The 24394-nt window shown below is 33.7% G+C and overlaps 1 protein-coding gene across 4 annotated transcripts in view; it reads right to left on the reverse strand.

Moving 5' to 3' along the window:
* STXBP5L (syntaxin binding protein 5L) overlaps window positions 1–24394 on the reverse strand; it is a 371562-nt gene that overhangs the window by 71572 nt on the left and 275596 nt on the right. The window contains exons 20-22 of one of the 4 annotated variants that reach the window (XM_067738753.1): window positions 23766–23837; window positions 10890–10955; window positions 4227–4319 (exon numbers count right to left, since the gene is read on the reverse strand). In XM_067738753.1, the coding sequence (XP_067594854.1) occupies window positions 4227–4319; window positions 10890–10955; window positions 23766–23837 (231 nt within the window). The remainder of the gene's footprint in view (window positions 1–4226; window positions 4320–10889; window positions 10956–23765; window positions 23838–24394) is intronic. The other 3 variants (XM_067738754.1, XM_067738755.1, XM_067738756.1) reach the window with 3 other exon arrangements.

Consider the following 24394-nt stretch of genomic DNA (forward strand, 5'->3'; position numbering starts at 1 on the left):
ATTGATCTTTGCTATTGTTTTCTTTGTCTCTATTTCATTTATTTCCTCTCTGAGCTTTATGATTTCTTTCCTTCTACTAACTTTGGGTTTTGTTGTTTCTTGTTTCTCTAGTTGCTTTAGTTGTAAGGTTAACTTGTTTATTTGAGATTTTCTTGTTTCCTGTGGTAAGACTATATTGCTATAAACTTTCCTCTTAGAACTGCTTTTGCTGCATCCCATAGGTTTTAGATCATTGTGCTTTTGTTTTCATTTGTCTCTAGGTATTATTTCCTTTCTGATTTCTTCAGTGAGCCATTGGTTGTTTAGTAGCATATTGTTTATCCTCCAAGTATTTGTGTTTTTTTTAGTTTTTTTTTTCTTGTAGTTGATTTCTAATCTCATAGTGTTGTGGTTCGAAAATATGCTTGATATGATTTCAGTTTTCTTAAATTTTCCAAGGCTCACTTTGTGGCCTAGCATGTGATCTATCCTTCAGAATGTTCCATGTGTGCTTGAGAAGAATGTGTATTCTCTTGCTTTTGGATGGAGTGGTCTATAAATCTCAATTAAGTCCATCTGGTCTAATGTGTCATTTAAGGCCTGTGTTTCCTTACTGATCTTCTGTCTGTCAATCTTTCTAATGAGGAAAGTGGAGTGTTAAAGTCCCCCATTGTTATTGTGAATTTCTCCTTTTATGGCTGTTAGTGTTTGCCTTATATATTGAGATGCTCCTATGTTGGGTGCATAAATCTTCACAATTGTATCTTCTTCTTGGATTTATTCCTTGATCATTATGTAGTGTCTTTCTTTTTCTCTTGTAACAGTCTTTATTTCAAAGTCTATTTTCTCTGATATGAGTATTGTTACTCCAGCTTTCTTTTGATTTCCATTTGCATGGAATACCTTTTTCCATCCCCTCACTTTCAGGCTGTATTTGTCCCTAGATCTGAAGTGGGTGGGTCTCTTGTAGAGAGCACATATATGGGTCTTGTTTTTGTATCCATTCAGCCACTCTGTCTTTTGGTTGGGGCATTTAATCTGTTTATGTTTAAGGTAATTACTGATATACATATTCTTATTTCCATTTTGTTAATTGTTTTGGATTTGTTTTTGAAGGTCTTTTTTCTTCCTGTTTTGTTCTCTTCTCTTGTGATTTGATGAATATCTTTCATGTTGTGTTTGGATTGCTTTTTCTTTTTTGTGTATCTTTGTAGATTTTCCATTTGTGGTTACCATGAGGTTTTGATATAGCACTCTATGTATAAAGAAGATTGTTTTAAGTTGATGATCTTTTCATTTTAAATGCATTTCCAATATCCTGCATTTGTACTCTCCTCTTCTCACAATTGCTGGTTTTGAATTCGTATTTGTATGTGGATGATTTCCTACCTTTACTGTGTGTTGGCCTTTACCAGAGAGCTTTTCCCTTTGTAATTTTCTTGTTTTTAGTTGTGGCCTTTTCTCTTCCACCTAGAGAAGTTCCTTTAGCATATTTTGTTAAGCTGGTCTGGTAGTGCTGAATTCTCTTAGCTTTTGCTTGTCTGTAAAGCTTTTGACTTCTCCATCAAATCTGAATGAGAACCTTGCTGGGTAGCGTATTCTTGGTTGTAGGTTCTTCCCTTTCATCACTTTAAATGTATCTTGCCAACCCCTTCTGGCCTGCAGAATTTCTGCTGAAAAATCAGCTGATAACCTTATGGGAGTTCCCTTGTATATTATTTGTTGATTTTTCTCTTGTTCTTTTTAATATTTTTTCTTTGACTTTAATTTTTTCAGTTTGATTACTGTGTGTCTCTGCATGTTCCTTCTTGGGTTTATCCTGCCTGGGACTCTCTGTGCTTCCTAGACTTGGGTGACTGTTTCCTTTCCCATGTTAGGGAAGTTTTCAACTATTATCTCTTCAAGTGTTTTCTCAGGTCCTTTCTCTCTCTCTCCTCCTTCTGGGACCCCTATAAAGTGAATGTTGGTGCATTTTATATTGTCCCAGAGGACTCTTAGACTGTCTTCATTTCTTTTCATTCTTTTTTCTTTATTCTGTTCTGTAGCAGTGATTTCCACCATTCTGTCTTCCAGTTCACTTATCCATTCTTCTGCCTCACTTATTCTGCTATTGATTCCTTCCAGTGTATTTTGTATTTCACTTATGATATTATTCATCTGTTTGTTTGTTCTTTAGTTCTTCTAGGTCTTTGTTAAACATTTCTTGTATCTTTTTGATCTGTGCCTCCATTCTTTTTCTGAGATCTTGGGTCATCTTTACTATCATTACTCTGAATTGTTTTTCAGGTAGATTGCCTATCTCCACTTCATTTAGCTGTTCTTCTGGGGTTTTATCTTCTTCCTTCATCTGGGACATATTCCTCTGATGTCTCATGTTGTCTAATTTTCTGTGATTGTGGTTTCCATTCCGCAGGCTGTGGGGTTGTAGTTCTTTTGCTTCTGTTGTCTTCCCCCTGGTGGAGGAGGCTGTCTAAGAGGCTTCTGAAGGCTTCATGATGGGAGGGACTGCTTCCTGCCCACTGGCGGCTGGAGCTGGGTCTTTTTCCTCTGGAGGGCAGGGCCATGTCAGGGGATGTGTTTTACGGGCAGCTGTGTGCTCAGAAGACTTTAAGTTGCCTGTTGGATGATGCGTGGGGCTGAATTCCTGCCCTGTAGGTTGTTTGGCCTGAGGTGTCCCCACACTGGAGCCTACAGGCTGTTGCGTGGGGCCAGATCTTGGAGAGGAAATGATGGCCTCCAGGAGGGATCACACCAATGAGTTTCCACCAGTGTTTTTGTCCTTGCAGTGAGCCACAGCTGCCCCCCCAACCTCCACAGGAGACCCCCCCAATACTAGCAGGTAAGTCTGCCCCAGGCTCTTATGAGGCATCTTCATTTTTTCCTGGTCCTGGTGCACACGAGCCCTTGTGTGTGCCTCCAAGAGTGGAGTTTTTGTCTCCCCCAGTCCTGTGGAATTCCTGTGATCAAACTCCACTGCCCTTCAAAGCCAGATTCTCTGTGGGCTCTTCCTTCCATTGCTAGAACCCCAGGCTAGGGAGCCTGATGTGGGGCTCACACTTTCACTCCTGTGGGAGAACTTCTGTAGTATAATTATTTTCCAGTTTGTGGATTGACCACTTGGTGGGTATGGGATTTATCACGATTGTGCTCCTACTGTCTCACTGTGGTTTCTTTGTCTTGTAGGATGTAGAGGATCATTTTTGGTATTTTCCAGCATTTTTTGTGGTTGATTGTTCAGCAGTTATTATTTTGGTGTTTTTGTAAGAAGGGGTGTGCTCACATCCTTCTACTCTGCCATCTTGTCTCCACTGACCGGATGTCATATAATTCCAATTGTGATTATTTTTTATAATTCCCATATTTTTTGTTCTCAATTTATTAATGAAAATCAGGGGGAAAGCTTAGGCTTTACAACTAAATAAAACTCAGTTGGGATTCTAGCTCCACTTATTTAAATACTCTGAGCTTCAGTTTTCTCATCAGAAAAAAGGCATATCACAGGGGTGTTGTATTACACAAGGAAAAAAAAAGAAACTGCTGTCTTGGAAAATTGTGGGTTACAATTATTTTTAGGTTCCTTAGTCACTGACTTTACTTGGGGTCTAGAACATTGGTAATTCAGGCTTGTTAAAGTTGTAAATCTAGTCACAACTATTTTTTAATGAATGCCTAATTTAAGAAGCTGTACAACTTGTGTTTGATTCTGATTTGGTCCCTATGAGCAGCATCAAATATTCAATGAATCTGCATAAAATTTACAGGACCTTTTTTCTGCTCACTACTTTTGAGAGAGCAGTGCCCCTCTGAGGTGATTCTTTGCAGTTTCCATGATAATCACAGTTGTTTCTGATCACAGAAAATATTTAATTGTATCATGAAGAGTTAAGAAGAATTTTTACAAAACTACTTTTTGGCTGTTAGGTTTTCCCTAAATTATCTGTTGGCCACTCCATTATTTTCTTATAGGCCTGATGAAATTATCCAGGTTTACAGTAAAAAAAAACCCCACCACTATCTAAATTCTATGGCAAATGTCAAAAGCCTTAGGTATTCCTGCTTTATATCTCCTGAAGTTGGTGTCTGTAGTTTTAACCACTGCTTTAGGAAAATTAGTCTTCATTCACCGTGAGAGACCTGTGTTTTCAGCACAACAAGTAAGAATAAAGGTTTTGAGACAAATTGTGAAGTCTAGAAAATTATGGAGTATGAATAACTTCTTTGTTCATAAAAGAGATTTTCACTTTCACCTGGCAAGTGATGTACTTGATTCCTCTGTCTCACAGCTGGTATTTCATTCCTATAAAAGCCTGGTGCTGCCTCGGGAGTTCTGGTAGCAAGTCCTAAAGGAAGGGAATAAAAAACTATTGGCATGTAATTTTTAGCCCAAGTAAACCAAGTATTTTTACCTTAGAGGTGAATTTCATTATAACTATTTGGAAGGGTGTCTGTTTTGTGCCTTTACCTGAGTATTTTGGTACTGCCTCAACAGAGGACTCTTTGGAAGGAAGAAGCATTCTTCTTTAGAGGATGTAACGGGGTTCTAGACATGTAGAATCACACAGAGGCAGCATTCAAACTAGGCTATGAGACCTAGTTCTAACTCAGGTTTGAGAACAACAGAGTTAATTACTTCTTTTTTAGTATTTTGTGACATTATTTTTTGTGATATTTTTTAATAAAGATTTTTTTTTTTTTTTTTTTTTTTGCGGTATGTGGGCCTCTCACTGTTGTGGCCTCTCACGTTGTGGAGCACAGGCTCCAGATGCACAGGCTCAGCGGCCATGGCTCACGGGCCCAGCCGCTCCGTGGCATGTGGGATATTCCCGGACCGGGGCACGAACCCGCGTCCCCTGCATCAGCAGGCGGACTCTCAACCACTGCGCCACCAGGGAAGCCCAAGATATTTTTAAGGATAAATATTTCTATCACCCTAGTCTTCACTTGAATTTGGTAGCATTATAAGTCTGTTGTATATTGTGGACAGTGAGAATCATGAGGATGGATAGCTGCATAGGTAGCAGCTGTATTAGGACATAATGCTAACCTAGAAAATGATGTTGAACTGGGAAAATGATTTTTAAAGGCAAACCTTCAAGTAGGACAAATTAGAAAAATGCACACCTTGTGGGCAGATATAACCCTACAGTTGAAGGCTTGGTTAGTTTCTTGGGCCAAAGAAAAAGGGGCTGTTTCCTTTAGGGGACTGCAGTTCTGTTCCAGGTAAGTGGAGCTAGGGCTCATGTTAGCTTCTGCTCACCCCCTTGGGATGTATGTTTATGCAGTGCACAAAATGCACAAGCTTACCTGGTGAGGGAAAAATGGTTACACAGCTTTAAGGAAAAATAATAACAATTTGTATAACTATTGCTTTAATGTTGGTTTCTGCAGATAGACTGTCAGTTCCATTTGGCATGGGGTATGTTAATTTTGTTCATTAGTTTATTCTCAGTGGATATCATAATATCACTCTAACTGTAGATATTGTAAATTACTTGTTAAATAGTTGGGTGAATGAATAATATGAAATGATTGTTATCCTGGAAGCTGAGAACATCAGCATTCTGGTTGGCTCACTGGGACCCTTTCAGCTCCCAATCCCTACTCTTGTCTCTCTCATCATCCTAAAGGAAATATTTAATAGTCATTCTATTAATTAGAATTATTATTCTATTAATATTTAATTTAATAAAATATTAAACTTCACCCTATATTACTTGTGGTTTATTGGGCTAAAAGGGAGTTTAAGATCCATGTAGGAAAGCAGAGTTATAAAATGATTATCAGTTTCTGGCTCTCCTAATTTCTAACCTCTCTTACTCAGAGATATTCCTCATAATTAACTCTGAAATTTTGAAAGACTCATACCTGAGACTGGAAAAAAGAAAAGATATCTGCTAACACCACATCTATTCAGCATTGTTTTGGAGGTCCTAGCTAATTTTTTCCCTTAGAAAGAAGAAACGGAACTGTCATTTTAACAGGGGGGAGCATAATTGGATACATAGATAATCTAAAAGAATTGACAAATTACTGAAATAAGTTTATCAAATATTCCGGACATGAGGTCAATATACAAAAATTAATTATTTTTATATTCTAGCCATAAAAAATAATAAAAAGATATTTAAAAATTTACAACATAAAAATATCAAATACTGAGTAATAAAGCTAATGAAAGATGTGTAAGACCTCTACAAAGAAGACTAAAAATATTAAAGTAAAGAAGACACATAAATGGAGAGATACCAAGTGGAAAATTCATTGTTGAATGTCATTTCTGACCAACTGATCTATAGATGAAATAAAATTACAATCACTATCCAGACATATTTGTTTGTGTGCAAACTGACGTTTTTTCTAAAAGTTATATGAAAAGAAAAGACCTAAAATAGCTATAGCATTCTTGAAAAAAAGAGCTACAAAAACAAAATTGAGGACCTATACAACCAGCAATACTATAAAGCTACAGCAATTAAAACAGTGTGGAATTGGATTAATGGTAAACACACAAATGAAATAGAACATAAAGTCTAGAAACATGCACATACATGGTAGAGTACACTAATTTGTGGCAAAAGTACCATTTCAATGTAGTGGGGGAAATGATAGTTTTCTCATAAATGGTCCTTGTCAACTGGATACCTAAATGAAAGTAATAAACCTTGACTCTTTCCTCACATTAGACACAGAAATACATTTCAAATGGAACTTGAACTTAAAAGTGAAGGTACAACAATAAGCCTCCTAGAAGATAGGGAAATAGTTTTATGAACTTGGGGTGGGCAAAGATTTTCTTAAAAATAAAACAAAGCACATAAAGCACTAATAATAAAAGAAAGTATTGATCAATTGAATAACATTAGCATTAAAAACTTCTGCTCATGATAAGATCACCTTTAAGAGAGTAAAAGCAAGGCACAGAATGGGAAAAGATATTTTGCCCTATATACATCCAACAAAAGTACTTCTTTTTATGTATGTATCTACCTATCTACATACATATGCAGAATTTCTTATATATCAAAGAAAGTTGGCAACATAATAACAATGAGTAAAATACTTGAATATCTTATAAAAGAGGATATTAAAAATAGTCAATAAATGTAAAAGTTCATCAAAATCATTAGACATCAGGGATATGCACTGCAAGTTAATTCTACAGCAAGACAGCACTATATACACTCCAGAATGATTGAAACTGAAAAAAGAAAATTGGAAAGTATGTGGAACAAATAGAACTTTTATACACCGTTAATGGAAGTAAAATTGGTGCAACCACTTTAGAAAACTTGGTAGTATTTCCTGAAGCTGAACATATGCATACCCTATGACCTCAAAACTCACTCCCAGATACATGTAACACAGAAATGAGTTATATTTGTATTAAAAATTAGACAAGATTGGTCATAAAATCTTTACTTATAATAGCCCCCAACTGAAAACCACCTAAAATGTTCAGCAATAATAAACTGCATAAATAAATTGAGATATATTCATATAATGGATCATTACACATCAATAAAAATCATTCAGCAACATAGATATCATACACATAATGTTGAACAAAATAAGCAAAAAATAAAAGTAAATACTGAATGATTCCATTCATCTGAGAGTCCAAAACCCACAAAACTAATCTATGATGATAAAAGTCAGAATAGTAGGTAACTTTGTGGGGGTTAGTGGCTGAGAGGGGCATAAGGGGAGGTGCCCGGGGTTCCAGTAACATTCTATATCTTGATCTGGGTAAGTTTACTTGGTGTATTCATTTGTAAAAACTAGTCTACCTGAACTCTTAAGAATTATGCACTTTGAGGTTTACATATTGCACCTCAGTTTAAAAAAAGTTTACCTCAAAAGAGGTAAGGCCAAGGAATACAAAAAGAAATTACAAATAAAAGCAAGAGTTGTGGTATTAATAGCAAACAAGGTGAATTCAGGTGAAGGACACAATATGAAATGAACAATGGTGATTAATGGTAAAGAATGTATGGATATATCTTTGAATATTTACACATGAATATTTTAAAAAATAAACAGCAGATACAAGGAAAAATAGACAGAAACACATGATTAATACAATATTTTAATTCACCTTTTCCCCATCTTTGACAAGTCAAGTAATCAAAATATAAGTAATGACATGAGAGACTTAAATAACATGATTAATAAGGTAAAACTTACAGCTACCTAATGCCACATATTTACATTAAATAACTCTTGGGTCAAAGAAATATAAACAAACTGTTTACTATATAGAAAATACTGTTAATGCAATCATAATATATCAAAAGCTATTACATGTTAAAACAGAGTTCAAAGAGAAATTTAGCCTTGTTTTATCAATATGTAAGAAACAATAAATATAAATGAATTAAGCATCTACCACAAAAAGGTGAAAAAGGAAAAAGTAAAATGAAGGAAAACAGAGGAGACTAATAAAGATAAAGCAGAAATCAGTAAGCTAAAAAACAAATTTAAAAAAACCAGTAAAACCACTGTTTGGGTTTAAACAGCAAAATAGATCAATTTAGTTACCCTAATTAAAAAAAGGCTCTCAATCTTTTCATATGTGTATTGTATATTTTTAGAAATGTTCCGTAATGAAAAAATTTTTCAGAGAAAGTACAAACATACAAGATAAGTAACTATAAAGGGTAAATGACAGGGGAATTCTACTAAAATGTTAAAAAGTAGATAACCAATAGTATTTAAATTGTTGGGCATAAAGAAGTCCTTAAAAGAAAAGATCAATGATTAGAAAAAAACTGCTCTAAGGCAAGATATACCACAAGCAAAGTTAAAAGTTAAAATTGAGAAAAATATTTGGATCTCATGTCATAAAGGGAAAATCTTAACTTATGAAGAGGACTAATTAATTTAAAAAGAATGAACAACCCTATAGAAAATGGGCAAAGTATATGAATAGATAATTTACAAAAAATATTTAAAGAACTCTTAAATATATAAAAGGGTGTTCAACATCACTTATAATATGTGAGAGGTAAATTGAAACTGCATTGACATATTCTTTTTACCAAACAGACTTGCAAAGATAAAAAAATTTGATAACCAATATTTTCATGTTATTGCTAGAAGGAGAGAGAACTGTGCAAACCCCAAGAAGAGCAGTTGGGGAGTATCTATAAAGATTAAACAGGTGTATACTCTTTGACCCAGCAACTTCAATTTTAGGAATTTATCTGATAGATATACCTGCACACATTTAAAGTGAGGAATGTACCAAGGTTAGTCACTGTGGCATTGTTTGACATAGCAGTAGACTGGCACTAAACTATATGTCCTTTAATTGGTAAAATGATTAAATAAATTATAGTACACACATGTAATTCAATATCATATAAATGTAAATAATAAGAAAATACTTTATGTAATGAAATGGAAAGCAAGATACACTGTAAAGTGAAACAAGCAAAGTACAACGAAGTGCATAATATTACTATTTTTGTACAAAACAGAAGGCAAAAGTCTGTTTCTTTTTGGTTTGTTTACAAACACAAATTGCCTGGAAGGATAAACAAGAAACTACCAATAATGTTTAATTTTTCAAGAGAGTAGAAACAATGTATGGGGAAGGATGGGAGGGAAATTTATTTTTATTCTATTTCTTTTTGATATTAGAACCTAATAAATGTATTACTATACAAATTCAGATTATGGATGAGAATTTAAAGTGAGGTTAAATTAATTGAATTTGATATAGAATATTAAATTATATTTTAATTGAAGATTTCTGACACGGGAAAATATCAAAGTAATATTTTAAGGAGATTAATTTTGCAACATGATATGCAAAATGAATTCTAAGAGGGAGAGATGGAAAATAGAGACACCTGTTAGAATAATTTTGTAATATTCTAGGTATGGTGTAATAAATACCTATATTAGGATGGTGCCAATGGGAATGCAAAAGAAAGGGTAAATGTATGAGACCATGCTTAACATGAAAGCAGTAAAATAAGGATTAGATGGATATGATAAAACAGAAATTTACACAGGACACAACTAGATTCTATTCAGCCTACATTCCTGAAGAATAACAATAAACAACTAACAACTCTTAAGGAAGTAGATTGAAGAATGTCACAATTCCAGCTGAATTTCTAGAAGTCAAAATTCATTGCTTTATAAAGAGATAACTAAATGTTTATAAATTTGCATGAAGTTAAAAATAAAATAAATAAAATAATTTAAATAAAAAAATAATTTTTTGATACTCTATGAAAACAGATCTACAATTCAATGTCAAAGATATACCTAATTTTTTGGTGCTTAAAAATTTACACATTACTATGTGTATATTACAGAAAAATCAGGTAAATAAAAAATTTTTAAAAAGCAAATTATTCACAATGCTGACACCCAACAATTTGTACTATACCTTTTTTTTTCACAGACCTTAAAAACTTATTCCTAAGAAGCTTTATACTCATATTTTTAATATAATGGGCTCACAACATATATTATCATTTTTCTTTTGCCAATGAATATACATGTTTCAAAACTATGATCCAGAGGGATGGTTTCATATGTTACTGCACCTACAGTATATATTTCCCACTAATTCAGCTCTAGCTATGAGACAGTTTCTGTATAATATTACAATTTTTACTTAGCATTATTAATATATCTGCAAAATAACTTCCTTTAAAATGTTTTTAGAAGTATTATACTCATACCTCTGATCTTAATTTTTTGGGAAGTAATAAATATTTTAAGACATTTATTTCTATTTTATTTTGGAATAGAATTTGCTTATGGTTAAATTTCAAAATGAAATTACACCTAATTACCAAAATTATGAATTTCTCAAGAATTATGAAGATAAAGCAGTAGATTACTGCAATGAAGTAATCTTCAGAAGATTGAAAAATACCACTCATGTTTACCTGAAGTGGGAGACTTGCAACGCTCAAGTTCCAGGGGAACTGGACTGTCATTCAGCTCAGTTAAACCTGAAAATAAAATGACAAAAAATGAGAAAATTTGCTAAAATTTCGCAGATAATTCTTATTAATTCCTGTAAGTTTTAAAAGGTTTTATTTTTCCCCTGTGAGAACTTTTCTATGCCTATGTTATGACAATTATTTTGAAAAATTTTAACAATGACATAGGAAAAAATAAGCAATAACTGATATATAAAGGGTAACTGAATATGAAGGTGGAAAGATATAAAAGTCCTTTTCTTATTTTTTCATATGAAGTAACTGTTTTAGTAAATGATGTAGTTTCATCTGAAAATAAACCAAGAAAAACATGAAGTAGAAGGGGTTTTTAAAAAGATCTAATCAAATCTTCCACTTCCAAGAGAAACGGTTATTGGCTTTTTAAAAGACCTTCAAGGAGATATAACAAATTTTAAATATTATACCTATTTATAAAAATGCAGTATTGTATAGTAAATACTAAATGATTTGTTCAATGGTATCAAATTCCTTCTTATAATAAGCACTATATTTTCCTCATTTCTAATATTTCTTATATTCTATTGTCACTTTCCTGAAAAATATAAGGATAGGCACAATAGATTAATAAACATTTTGTAATTCCCACTATCTGCCAGTCTGCTTTCCTGTGTCATTCACAAAATATCCTTAGGGTTTTCCTACCCTTATTGGAGAGTTTCATATTTTTTCTTTGTAAATAAGTATTCAGAGTTTCTACTTTAATGTAAATCCCATACCCAGGGGTACTTAAGAGCCATTGTCAATTACCCAAACCATCTTTATTCATATTCCTTTCCACCACCTCCTTTATATAATTTGTACCAATAAACTTGCTGTAGGTTCAAAAAAATCATAGAATTTTAGAAAATGTCCATTGTCACACTCTATCCCAACCCTTACATTTTATAAATAAGAAACTGTAAGTTCGGAGAGCTTAAACTATTTAAGGTTACAGAACTGAGTAGTGCCAAATCTTCAATAGAATTCTTTATATATTTTGCTTAAGAGTCTTTTGTCGGAAGTAGGTATTGTGAATATTTTCTTCCATTTGTGACTTAACTTTCCATTTTCTTGGTGACAATAAGATGTCTTTTGATGAGCAAAAGATTAATTTGCCTTAAGGGCAATTTATTGATTTTTTTCTTTTCTTTAGAATTTTTTTTTTTTGGTTCCTATATAAGTAATCATTGCCTACCCCATGGTAATGAAAATATCACTCTTTGTTTTCTCAAGAAACTTTTTTAATTTTTAGCTTTCATTTTCAGGGCTATAATTAATCTCAAGTTAATTTTGATTATGGTGTGAGGTAGGGATTAAGGTCCATTTTCCCCCTATTTGCCCAGTTGTTCATGATTATTTATTAAAAAGATTTTCCCTCCTCATTGATTTGTGTTAGTGCCTTAGTCAAAAATAAATTGACCATGTATGTGTGGGTCAAGTTCTGGATTCTCTATTCTGTAATCATTGGCCTATTTGTCTTTTTTTTTTTGACTACCACACTATCTAATTAATGCAGGTTTATATCACATCTTGTAATCAGGAAGTGAAATCTTCCAACTTTGTTCTTTTGCAAAAGTGTTTTAGTTATTCTAGATTCTTTGCATTTCTACATACATTTTAAAATCAGTTTGTCAATTTCTATAAAAAGATATGTTAGATTATTATTGAGTTGTGATAAATCTATAGATAATTTGGTAGAATAAATATCTTAAAAATATTGAGTCTTCCAACCCATAAAGATGGTATCTCCTCCATTTCAATAATGTTTAAACATTTTCTTTCTGTAGATTTGAGTGTACAGGTCTTATACATGGCATTTTTCAAGTCTTCTATTTCCTCTTTGGCCTTCTGCCTAGTTCTCGTATTATATTTAAAAGTGGAGTATTAAAATTACCAATAATTGTTGAATTGTCTATCCCTTTGATTCTGTCAGATATTGCTTCATGTACTTTGTAGCTCTGTTGTCAGGTGCATATATTTATAATTGTTATATCTTTTTGATATATTGACCATTTAATCATTTTAAATTGTCCCTCTTTAGTGAAATTTTTTGATTTAAAATCTATTTTGTCTGATATTGGTAGACCTATTAGATTACTGATCTGAGATCTTTTTTCTAATTTAAGCTTCTAATGTTGTAAATTTTCCATTAGGCACTACTTTAGTAACATCTCAATATCACAAATTTTGATATTTTGTGTTTATACTTTCACTAAGTTAAAAATATTTTTAAAATTCCCTTGTGATTTCTTTTTTAAGTCATGAGCTATTCTTAATTTTCAAATATTTGGGGATTTTAAGACATATTTGTTACTGATTTCTAATTTAATTTCTTTTACGATCAGAGAACTTACTCTGCTTGATTTTAATTCTTTATTGTTTCATGACTCAGTCTATATTTGTGAATATTCCACATCTAATGAAAAAAATGCACATTTTCATTAGTGTGGTGTAGGTGTCTATTTATGTCAGGTCAATTTGGTTAAGACAGTTGCTTAAGTTTTTTATAGCCTTACCAATTTTTGTCCTTAGACAACTCAAGTGAAGTGCTAATCAATCAGATTCTACACAGTACTGAATTGAACTAGGGCTGGTCTGCAGCTTTAATTAGATTAGGTTTCCCTTCAAAATCTCTTTGCTCCTCAATCCAACACTCAAACTTCCCTAACCCTTCCTCAAGGGGCTGATTCCTAATTTTCCCAGTATTTGTGCAGAAAGAGGGTTGAGATGCAGTTTCAGATAGTTTAATTCAGCTTGGGTCAAATTCTATAAAAACCCACTTTGAGAGTGCATAAATTCTCTGTGCTTTCTCATTTGCTGCCACTTTCTCAGAACTGAGAGTGGTGGGGTTAGTTGGCAGAGAATTGCCAAACTGAATAATTTTGTGTTTAGAGCTATTTCAGATTCCCATTCAACAGTTCAGTCCAGATAGTCATTAAACCTATAGTTGTTCCTATTCTTTGCAGTCTGTCCATCTATAGAAGGCCCATTCCTTTCCTGACCTGTGTCCAGCTCAGTCACTTGCCCCAGGTATAAAAGCAGCTGGGGGTTCTGCTTATCTATGAATGGCTCTTATCTCTCTGGAATTCAGTTAATCAAGGCTTCTTTGAATCCACTCTTCAGAAGCCTCGTAGAAAAGTATAATTTTAATTTTATCATTGTTATTATCACAGGATTTTATTATTGTTGTGTCATCATTGTTACCATGGGGATGAAGAATTTTTATATCTTTCAACATCCTATCTGGAAATGGAAAGCCCCTCCATTTATGTCTAATCTCTTGGAAATACTGTTAAAGCTGTATTGAAGGCATGTGGAACAAAGGAATGGAAACCAGGTAAACTGGTTAATCCATTACTGACACTAGTAGGTATTCATTGAAGTGCTCAGGGTAATGCCAAATAATTGTGTTTTTCCTCATAATATATTGAACACTCAATGGTGAGATTTCCCAAAGATTATGTGGAGAAAGTTATGTTTGATATATGGATAAGTAAAGCAAATGGACAACTAAATTTGGAAGATTTGTATGGTGATTCATTAGAAAATAGTAAATCCCGGTTAAGATCAGATAGAGATATTTTATGGTAAATAAATAATTGAATATCAGAAGACAAAACCCCCTTGGGTACAATGAATTATATCAACATTTATTTAAAGATTTCTGAGAATATATACCTATAATGTGTCTTAATGGATAATTTAATCAATATCTTATTTGAAGTAGCAACTTGTGAATGTTAAATAAAATACCAATATTCTTTAGGAGACTAATACCCAGTGTACAAATGTCTTCACATATATAAATAGTCTACACTTTGGGAATGTTCTTACCAAATTACCATTTACCATATAAACTTCTCTGGTCTCAATGCTTTCAAATTTGATTGACATTTTAGCCAAATAATTTTTTTGTTGTGGGGTGATATATTGCAGGATGTTTATCAGCATCTATGGCTTCTACCCACTAGATGCCAGTAGAGTACTCCTCCCCGCAATTGTGACAACAAAAAATGTTTCCAGACATTGCCAAATATCCTCTGGGGGACAAAATCATGCCGGGTTGAGAACCACTGCCCTAAGTTATATTAGCTGTTTTATTTGTTCGAGTCACACTGAAATTACTATTAAACTAAACTCTAGAAAACTCACATAAATTACTAAGTAATATCTCCCCTATTTTTAATTTCTTTGTTCATTTTTTTAGAATTCAAAGATGGAACCTTATATTTTTATCAGTGTGCTTTTCAGTACAAAGTTTGGAGTAAGAAAACACTGTCAAACTGATTTCAAAAAGAAACCTATTAAAATACAGAACTGAAAAGCAGAGATGTGAAAATCACTTGTTTCATTTCTCAACCAAATCATACATTTTGTAACTTATCCCTCTGATTCTGTAGCTTTCTCCTTTTCTTTTATGTACCTCTCTATTACAATAGAGGAAACTTCCTATTAAATACTAATCTTTGTACATATGCTCTGATTTCCTCTCCTGTAACTTTCTGAAGGATTTTGCTTCTTTAGTTATTATTCCCTCTGTCCCCTACCACCAATCTCTCTTTCTCTATGGATCATTCAATATTCACATCAACTTTAAAATATGCTCTTTATCTAAAATGAAAAAAATCCTTCTTTTAACACTTTATTCCAATGCAGGTACTGACCTATTTTTTGGCACCCCTTCATAACCAAACATCTCAAAAGAGTTATTTAGTTGTGCTGTTTCCTCACTTGCCACTCCTTAGTCTAATATAATTGTAGCTTCTATCCCAATATTTTTCAAAACTACTTTTTAGAGAGTCACTAATAACCTTCACAGCACAGCACGCACTAGACCCTTTTCTAAGCTTACCCTACTTATCCTATCTGTAGCATTTGATGTGGTTGACCACTTCTTGAAACACTCCCCTTTAATTTGGCTTCTGCAATAGTCTCATTTCTTCTCTTCTCTCTGGCAAGTCCTCTCTGCCAGCTATTCTTCTTCCTTTGGAAATTAAATGTTGAAATTCCTGTTTCTTTATCCACAAGTCCCCTCTTCCCTTCTTCTGCTCCCTCCATGCCTACATAACTTCATTCCCATAACATTACATACTAAATTACAGCCCTGATATTCAGATTTGTTTACCTATCCACTTATCGTCTTCACTTGGATAAACAATACACACCAAAATTTAACATGTCTAAAACCGAACTCTATTCCCTACCAACATACTGTGCCTCAACCCTAGTTTCTTCATCTTTGTAAATAATATCATGACAGTCATTGGCTCAAGCCCAAATTTGGAAATAATCTTTGATTCCACTTTCTGATCTCCCACATTGAATTATAATTAGTAGCTCTGTAAGTGATTCTTGCACCTATCTTTTTTCTCCAACAACAGTGCTATCACCCTGGCCAAAGCTACCTTTTCCTGCCTGGAGTATAATATTGGCCTCCCAACTGGTATACTGGCTTTCATTCTTTTTGGCCCCACAATATTTTCTTCATTCAGCAGTGTGGATAACATTTTTAAGATATAAATCAAAGCATATCATTTTCTTGCTCAAAACAGAATTTCTTATAATTGCTTTAGAAGTTTGTATGATCTTGTCCCTGCTCATCTAGACATCAAAATCTTAACCCACTTTCCCTCTCAATCACTACACCCCAAGCCTCCTTGACCTTCTATTTCTAGAAGATAGTTAAAGTCCTTGACCACCTTAGAGCCACCTTAGAACCTTCTTATAAGCTGTTCATTCTGCCTGGAATACACTGCTCCCTGCCCTTTATGTGCCTAGTTCTCTTTTAAAAAATAACTCTTTGAGGTTCAACTGACATATTTATAAAGTATTTAATTTGATAAATCTTGACATATGTATACCCCTGTGAAACCATCTCTACAATCAAGATAATAAATGTATCCAAGAGTTTCTTTGTGTCCTTTTGTAACCCTCCCTTCCAGCCCTCTCCATATCAGCCCCTTCCCCATCCCCAGGCAACCACTGGTCTGCTTTCTGTCACTCTGCATTAGTTTTCAGTTCCTAGAATTTTATATAAATGGAATCATACAGTATCTGCCCTTTTTGTCTGGTTTCTCTAATTCAATGTCAGATTCATTATTTTGAGATTCATCCATGGTATAGCACATATCAATAGTGCATACATTTTTATTACTGCGTAGTAGACCAATGAACAAACATACGAGATTTGTTTATTCATTTAGTTTTTGACGGAGATTTTAGTTGTTTTAGTTTTTGATTACTAAAGATATTTGAATTTTTGGCTGCTATGAATGTCTTTGTATGGATATATGCTTTCATTTATCTAGGGTAAATAACTAGATTAAAGTGGCTAGGTCATATTATAAGTGTATGTTTAAATCTTTAGAACCTGACAAATGGTTATACCATTGTACATTCCCACCAGTAGCGTGTAAGAGATTCTATTTTTTCTACATTCTTGCCAGTACTTGGTATGATCAGTCTTTTAAATTATAGTCATGATAATAGATGTATTATTATATCTCATTGTAGTTTTAATTTGATTTTCTTAATAATGAATGTTTTTGAGTATCTTTTCATATTCTTATTTTTATCACTATATTTTCATTTGTGAATTATTTATTCAAATTTTTGGCCTATATTTTTATTGGGTTGTTTGCTTATTATTGAGTTCTGAGAAATTAAAAAATGTTATTCTAGATACAAGTCCTTTATCAGATATATGCTTTGCAAATATTTTCTCCTAGTCCATGGCTTAACTTTTCACTCTCAAAACAGTGTCTTATAAAGAGCAGAAATTTTTACTTTTGAAAAAATCCAATTTATCCATACATTTGTTCTTTTATGGAGTATGTCATTGGTATATTACCTAAAACACTTTTGCCTAACCTAAGGTAACAAAATTTTTCTTCTTTCTTCCTAGATTTATGGTTTTAGGTTTTATATTAAAGCTTATGATCCACTGTAAGTTAACTGTTAAAAATATAGTACAAAGTATGGATCAAAGTTATTTTTTTTACAAAAGGATATTCAACTGTTTAAATATCATTTGTAGAAAAGATTATTCTTTCTCTGCTTAATTACCTTTGCATCTTTGTAAAAAAATCGGTTGTCCATATATGTGTAGATGTATTTCTGGAGTCTGTTGAGTTCCATTAACATATCTGTCTTTGGACCAATACCAACCTGACTCAATAACATACTAATTTTTTAAAAAGTCTTGAAATTAGGTAGTGTTGGTTCTCCAAGATTGTTCTTTTCAAAGCTGTTTTGACTACTATAAATCCTTTGCATTTCTATATGGACTTTAGAAATCAGTTTGTCAATTTCTATTAAAAAGTCTGCTGGATATTTATTGGGATTGTATTGAACTACAGATCAATTGGGAGAGAACTGATATCTTAATAATATTGAGACATGTAATTTTTCATTTTTTAAGGTCTTCTTTAACTTCTCTCAGAAATGTTTTCCGGTTTTCAACGCATGGGTCTTTCACATCTGTTGTTTAACTTATGGCTAAGTGTTGCAGGTTGACAGAAATAAAATTGATTTTTGTATACTGACCTTATATCCTGTACTTTGTTAAACTCACTTACTAGTTCTAGTAGCTCTTTTGTAGACTTCATTAGATTTTCTTCATAGATGATCATGTTGTCTATGAAAAAGGATGATTTAACTTCTTTTCCAGTCTGGATAACTTTTCTTTTTCTTGCCTGACTACACTGGCTAGAATCCCCAGTACAATGTTAATTAGAAGCAGATGTGAATTTCATATATATATATATATATATTTTTTTTAGTCTGCCTGGTGGGAAAAAATAGGCACTATTCCCTTTGAGTGTTGGATACCATTTCCTTTAATCCTTTCAGATGGTTCTTTACCTGTCCCTGTGTAGCTACATCATAGGTATGTGTTGATCTGTTGGAGGAGGAAACTGTAGATATCTGGGATCCTCTCTTTAGGATCTGTAGCTGCTTTGGTGTCCCCAGTTTCTCATCTCCATCTTCTCAGCATAGGGAGTTGACTGGTTTCCTCTTGGGTTTCCCCTTCTCCCTTTGCTGCGGTCTAGAAACTCTCTCAGGGCAATAAAGAGGTATGGTTATAGGGTTCAATTGTTTCTTATCTGTCAGAAATTACTCTTCTTCATTGTCTGATGTCCCATGTCTTAAAAACCACAGCTTCATTTATTATGGCTGTTTCTGTTTGTTTGAGGCAGGATGTTAAATCTTGTCCCTGTTACTCTACCTTGGTCAGAAGTGTAAGTTCAAAGCTTTGTCTGATTCCTTCTTATCTTGTAAGGATTCACTTAAATGTTTCCTCCTCAGACAGGCCCTTCCCTAACAACACTCTCAAAAATAGGTCCAACTTTTCCACGTCTAATTTTTCTCTTTCATAGGATTGCTTTCTTTTTTCAACTGTAATTGTATATCTATGAATTTCTTTATATGTTTTCTCTTATAAATTGAGGGAAGAGACTATAATTATTTCATTCATCATTATATATCTACTGCCTAAAAAATGTTTTATACAGAGGATGCTTAATAAATATTTTTTAAATAAATGGACTTTTCCCATTCATTGTTTACCATAATTTTTGCTAGTTTTTGTTCCTTGAGGCATTCCTCTTATTTGTTTTACTCCTCCTCCATTCTTGACTTTCTCCATTTTAAAAAAAATAAATTTATTTTATTTATTTATTTTTGGCTGCGTTGGGTCTTTGTTGCTGCGCGTGGGCTTTCTCTAGTTGCAGCAAGTGGGGGCTACTCTTCGTTGCGGTGCACAGGCTTCTCATCACGGTGGCTTCTCGTTGTGGAGCATGGGCTCTAGGCTCGTGGGCTTCAGTTGTGGCATGTGGGCTCAGTAGTTGTGGCTCACGGATTTAGTTGCTCCATGGCATGTGGGATCTTCCCGGACCAGGGCTCGAACCTGTATCCCCTGCATTGGCAGGCAGATTCTTAACCACTGTGCCACCAGGGAAGCCCACTCCATTCATTTTTGAAAATGTTTATTTGCCTCTCTTTGCTAGTTTTCTCTTATCTTCCCCTTTTCATTCAATTTTTCTTTATGTTACTGATTTGTATTTCCAGGATCTGTTATGACTCCCCACATTCTGAACAAACTATGCAGTGAAAGAGAGAAAATGTCTGTAGATAGGACTGAAACTTTCCAAAGGATTTCCCAATGCATAACTAGAAATTGATGCATAAGCACCTTTTCTGACAATGTTCTACCTTAAGCATACCTTCCAAACCTCCTTTGGTGCAAATGGTATATTATCAATTTTTTTTTTTAAGTAAATACCTCTTCAACACTGGTAAGGTTGTTCTAATAATGTTCTTTCTCAACTACCTTTTAAGTTGTCAAGCAAGCATGTCCTTTTGTTTATGTACATTGTGAACTTTTCTCAAATGTGCACTTCTACTATGTAGTCAAATTATAGATATTACCAACAAACAAAAACCTTTAACCACAAAGCATTAACTAGCAGAATTTGTCATTATAACAAGTAGAAAGAGCACTAGGTGATGAGGCAGCTGACTGGATGTTAGCCCTAAATTCTTCCATAGATTTGTTGTATTCTGGAAAGGTTATTTAACGTGTGACGTGGTTTCATCTTCTATTATAATAATAATATCTAATATTTATAGAAGTGCAATTATAAACACTAATCTTGAAAAGTTCCAAAAGTCTCTAAGGGGAAAGTAGGGATTATGATTTTTACTTTATATATGAGAAAAAAGAAACTCAGAGCAGTTAAATGACTTGCTTAAGATTATAAATGTAATGAGTAGTCAATAAGAAGAAAAGGGAGAACTTGATATAAACCTTCTCACCCTATGTCTCTTGCTCTTTCCAAAGCATTTCTTTGCATCCACAAATCATAGTCCCATGGAAGACATAGAACATCTTTTATGGCCTTCTGAGGACTTGATTTTACTTCTGTCTTGACACTTTAATTCTTTGTTTAGAAGAAACTATGATTTCTTTTGCAAAATTCCAGTGAACCCAGAAGCCATGTCTACTCTCATTTATCAAATCTGAAAATTCTGCTGGCTATTCTTGTGAGCAAAGAGTCTCCTGTCATGCTCTATCTCACTACCATCATCATTGACTTGCTGAGCTCATACTTGTGCTGGGTGTAGAGGATAATAACAATTTTAGATATGGTTTTCAGGTTTTTATCATGCATTTATAAAGGTAGAGCATATGCATAAAAATACAAATAAATCTAAGTACCAATTAAATGGTTCAGACACTACTGTGTAGAAGCCTGTACACCGTAGGCACTATAGACATTTAAATTAAGGAATTGGTGCAAAGGGCTCTAATGGCAGCAGGAAAGGTTTACTATAGGGAGTGAAATCTAAGGAAAGTTTCACTTATAAATAAATTATAAGTGTAGTAAGATACATACACTGGCTTAAGAGGAGTGTTTTTATAGCAGTAGTAGAAAATTCATTTGAAGATGCAGATAAGAATTATATTTTAGAGTACCCTGAATGAAGGTTTAAAATCTTGGCTTTTTTATTCTGAAGGCAACATAAGATTATTGAAGTAATTAACTTTAATATCATGGTTGATATTGTAGAATTCAGATTAACTAAGAGCCTGCTTCTTATCCTCAGAATCCAACTTCTTTTTACTATAAAAGCATTATGTCTTTATTATAGAAATACCATAAAATACATTAAAAGAAATTTATAAAATCTACAGTCTCATGTTCCAGAAACTTTTTCTATCTGTACAGATGGATGCATTCTCACACACACACACACACAGTAGGGGGATTCTACCTTGAGAAGGCTAAACTAGGATTCTGAAGTCTGAGTATGTGTGTTAAACCACCTGGAAACTATTTTCAGGAAAGGTTGTGGCTGAAACCATTTAGGTGGTAGGGGATGGGTAACGAAGAATAGTATAGGGGAGAGGTCAGCAAATTTATGTGAGGGGCAAGACAGTAAATATTTAGGTCTCATGGGCCATATGGTTTCTTTTTTTTTTTCGGGTGGGCAATTTTTTTTTTTAACATCTTTTCTTTTTTTTTTTGCTGTACACGGGCCTCTCACTGTTGTGGCCTCTCCCGTTGCGGAGCACAGGCTCCGGACACGCAGGCTCAGCGGCCATGGCTCACGGACCCAGCCGCTCTGCGGCATGTGGGATCTTCCCGGACCAGGGCACGAACCCGTGTCCCCTGCATCGGCAGGCAGACTCTCAACCATTGTGCCACCAGGGAAGCCCTTAACATCTTTATTAGAGTATAATTGCTTTACAATCGTGTGTCAGTTTCTGCTTTATAACAAAGTGAATCAGTTATACATATACATATGTCCCCATATCTCTTCCCTCTTGCATCTCCCTCCCTCCCACCCTCCCTATCCCACCCCTCTAGGTGGTCATAAAGCATCGAGCTGATCTCCCTGTGCTATGTAGTTGCTTCCCACTAGCTATCTATTTTACGTTTGGTAGTGTATATATGTCCATGCCACTCTCTCACTTTGTCCCAGCTTACCCTTTCCCTTCCCCGTATCCTCAAGTCCATTCTCTAGGGGCCATATGGTTTCTGTTGCAACTACTCAATTCTGCCATTGTAGTTTGGAAGCAGCCAGAAACAATACGTAAATGAATGAGTTTGGCTGTGTTCCAATACAACTTTTATGGAAATTTTAATTATGGAAACTAAAATTTCATATAATTTTCAGGTGTCAAGAAATGTTATAATACCTAATAAGTTTCTGTTTTAATAACAGCAGAAGCCAACACAGATATGTGTTCTATCACAAGGCACCAGGAGTAGAGGCAGTGGGAAGCACTGAAAAAGGGGGTGCTCAGAGTAGAAAACTAAAGAATAGTTCCGAGCAAAAATAAGTCACCCTCTGCACCCCAGAAAAACTTTAAGGCTTTCACAGGTATTGACTTCTTTTAGCTAATGGAACACAAAATTTTAGGTTTTTATAAGTGATGTAATTCCATTAAGTATGTACAAGCTGGTGAGGTGAGGTCTAAAGAAATTTAGGATACAAGCAACAAACATGTATGTATCCATATATATATTTTATACAAATATGAGATTGTCTTATATGTATTAAGTTCTTTTTAAACATATTGATTAACATATTATATACATCTTCTCATGTCAATAAATATTCACCCATAATATCACTAGTATCATCTGCACCTCCAATCATACTCTCACTCCCCACTCTTTCTGCACCATTTAATAGAATATCTGACACACCATCTTCAGATTTGCATTTGCTACCATGGTAAATGTTAATATTAGTGACTTTTATTTGTGACCTTAATTCCCCAGTTTCACAATGTTTATTTCCTAAATTCACTATAGAAATGTGTGTTTGTATATTCTATTTTAATGAAAAGCATCAGAAATGCTACCTCCAAGAAATCTAATTACATTAGAAAAAGCAAGTATTGTGGCCCTGGTTAAAATAATTTTATAAAATGGCCAAAGGCATAAGGTTTCCAAAATAAGCATTCAATTATTATTGATGCTAGAATATCAGGTTTATTATTTACAAGGACACCATGGCTCTTCCTCCTCAAAACAAAAGACAATGGCTCTTGGACTAATAGCACATGGTACACATGGTTTGAAATAAACACTGAAACAATGAATATGGGTAAATGGGTATATAACTATTTGAAATATTTATATAATTTTTATTAAAATTATCAGGTTGCATTTCCGTAACAAAACAAAAATTTGCATGCATGCTGAATGTGTTTTTAAAAACACATTACTAAGCACAGATATATGGATTTAACTCAAGCATTATGACTTAAAAAAAAGCTATTTGCCTAACCTTTATTGAACTTACTCTGGTAGGAAGTACGGATCCGTTTCGTTAAATCAGGATAAAAGTTAGACAGGCCACGCATGCAAAAGTTGTCTTTGGAACATGCCAGAACACCAGCATCAGCAGCAGGCAGAAGAAAGAGAGAAAAATAGTCTAAAGTGAAAGGAAGTGATATCATACCAGAATATAGAACAGCCAAGATGAAGAAATTGCAGCAAGTTTAGGTAATCAAATTAGAAAGGAGATATTAAAAAATTAAATCAATTAGAAAGTGACGTGATAGATGAATGATGAGAATGCTGTAGTAATTTTATTTAATCAAATATCTTATAAAAATAAATGGCATATTTCTCTTTATGCTTTTTACATAGTAAACTTATTTAGCTTATAAGTAATATGTATGTTACCTCATAAATATAAAAATGGTTGTCTTTAATCTTCAGTATTAACAAGAAAGCTTAGGGATTTTAGTCTTTTTTTTTAATAACAGAGTACTCATTATATATACTAAATACAAGCAGAGTTTACAACTTCATCACAGTTTTTCCTAATTTTAAAGTCATTAAAATTCTGAGCTCTAATCATAATTTTTGAGGCTCAGTAAGTTTAAATTAAATAATAATTGTATTACCTCTGTCAAAATATATACT

The sequence above is a fragment of the Pseudorca crassidens genome, chromosome 5, assembly GCF_039906515.1.
Source record: "Pseudorca crassidens isolate mPseCra1 chromosome 5, mPseCra1.hap1, whole genome shotgun sequence".
NCBI classification, from domain to species: Eukaryota; Metazoa; Chordata; class Mammalia; order Artiodactyla; family Delphinidae; genus Pseudorca; species Pseudorca crassidens.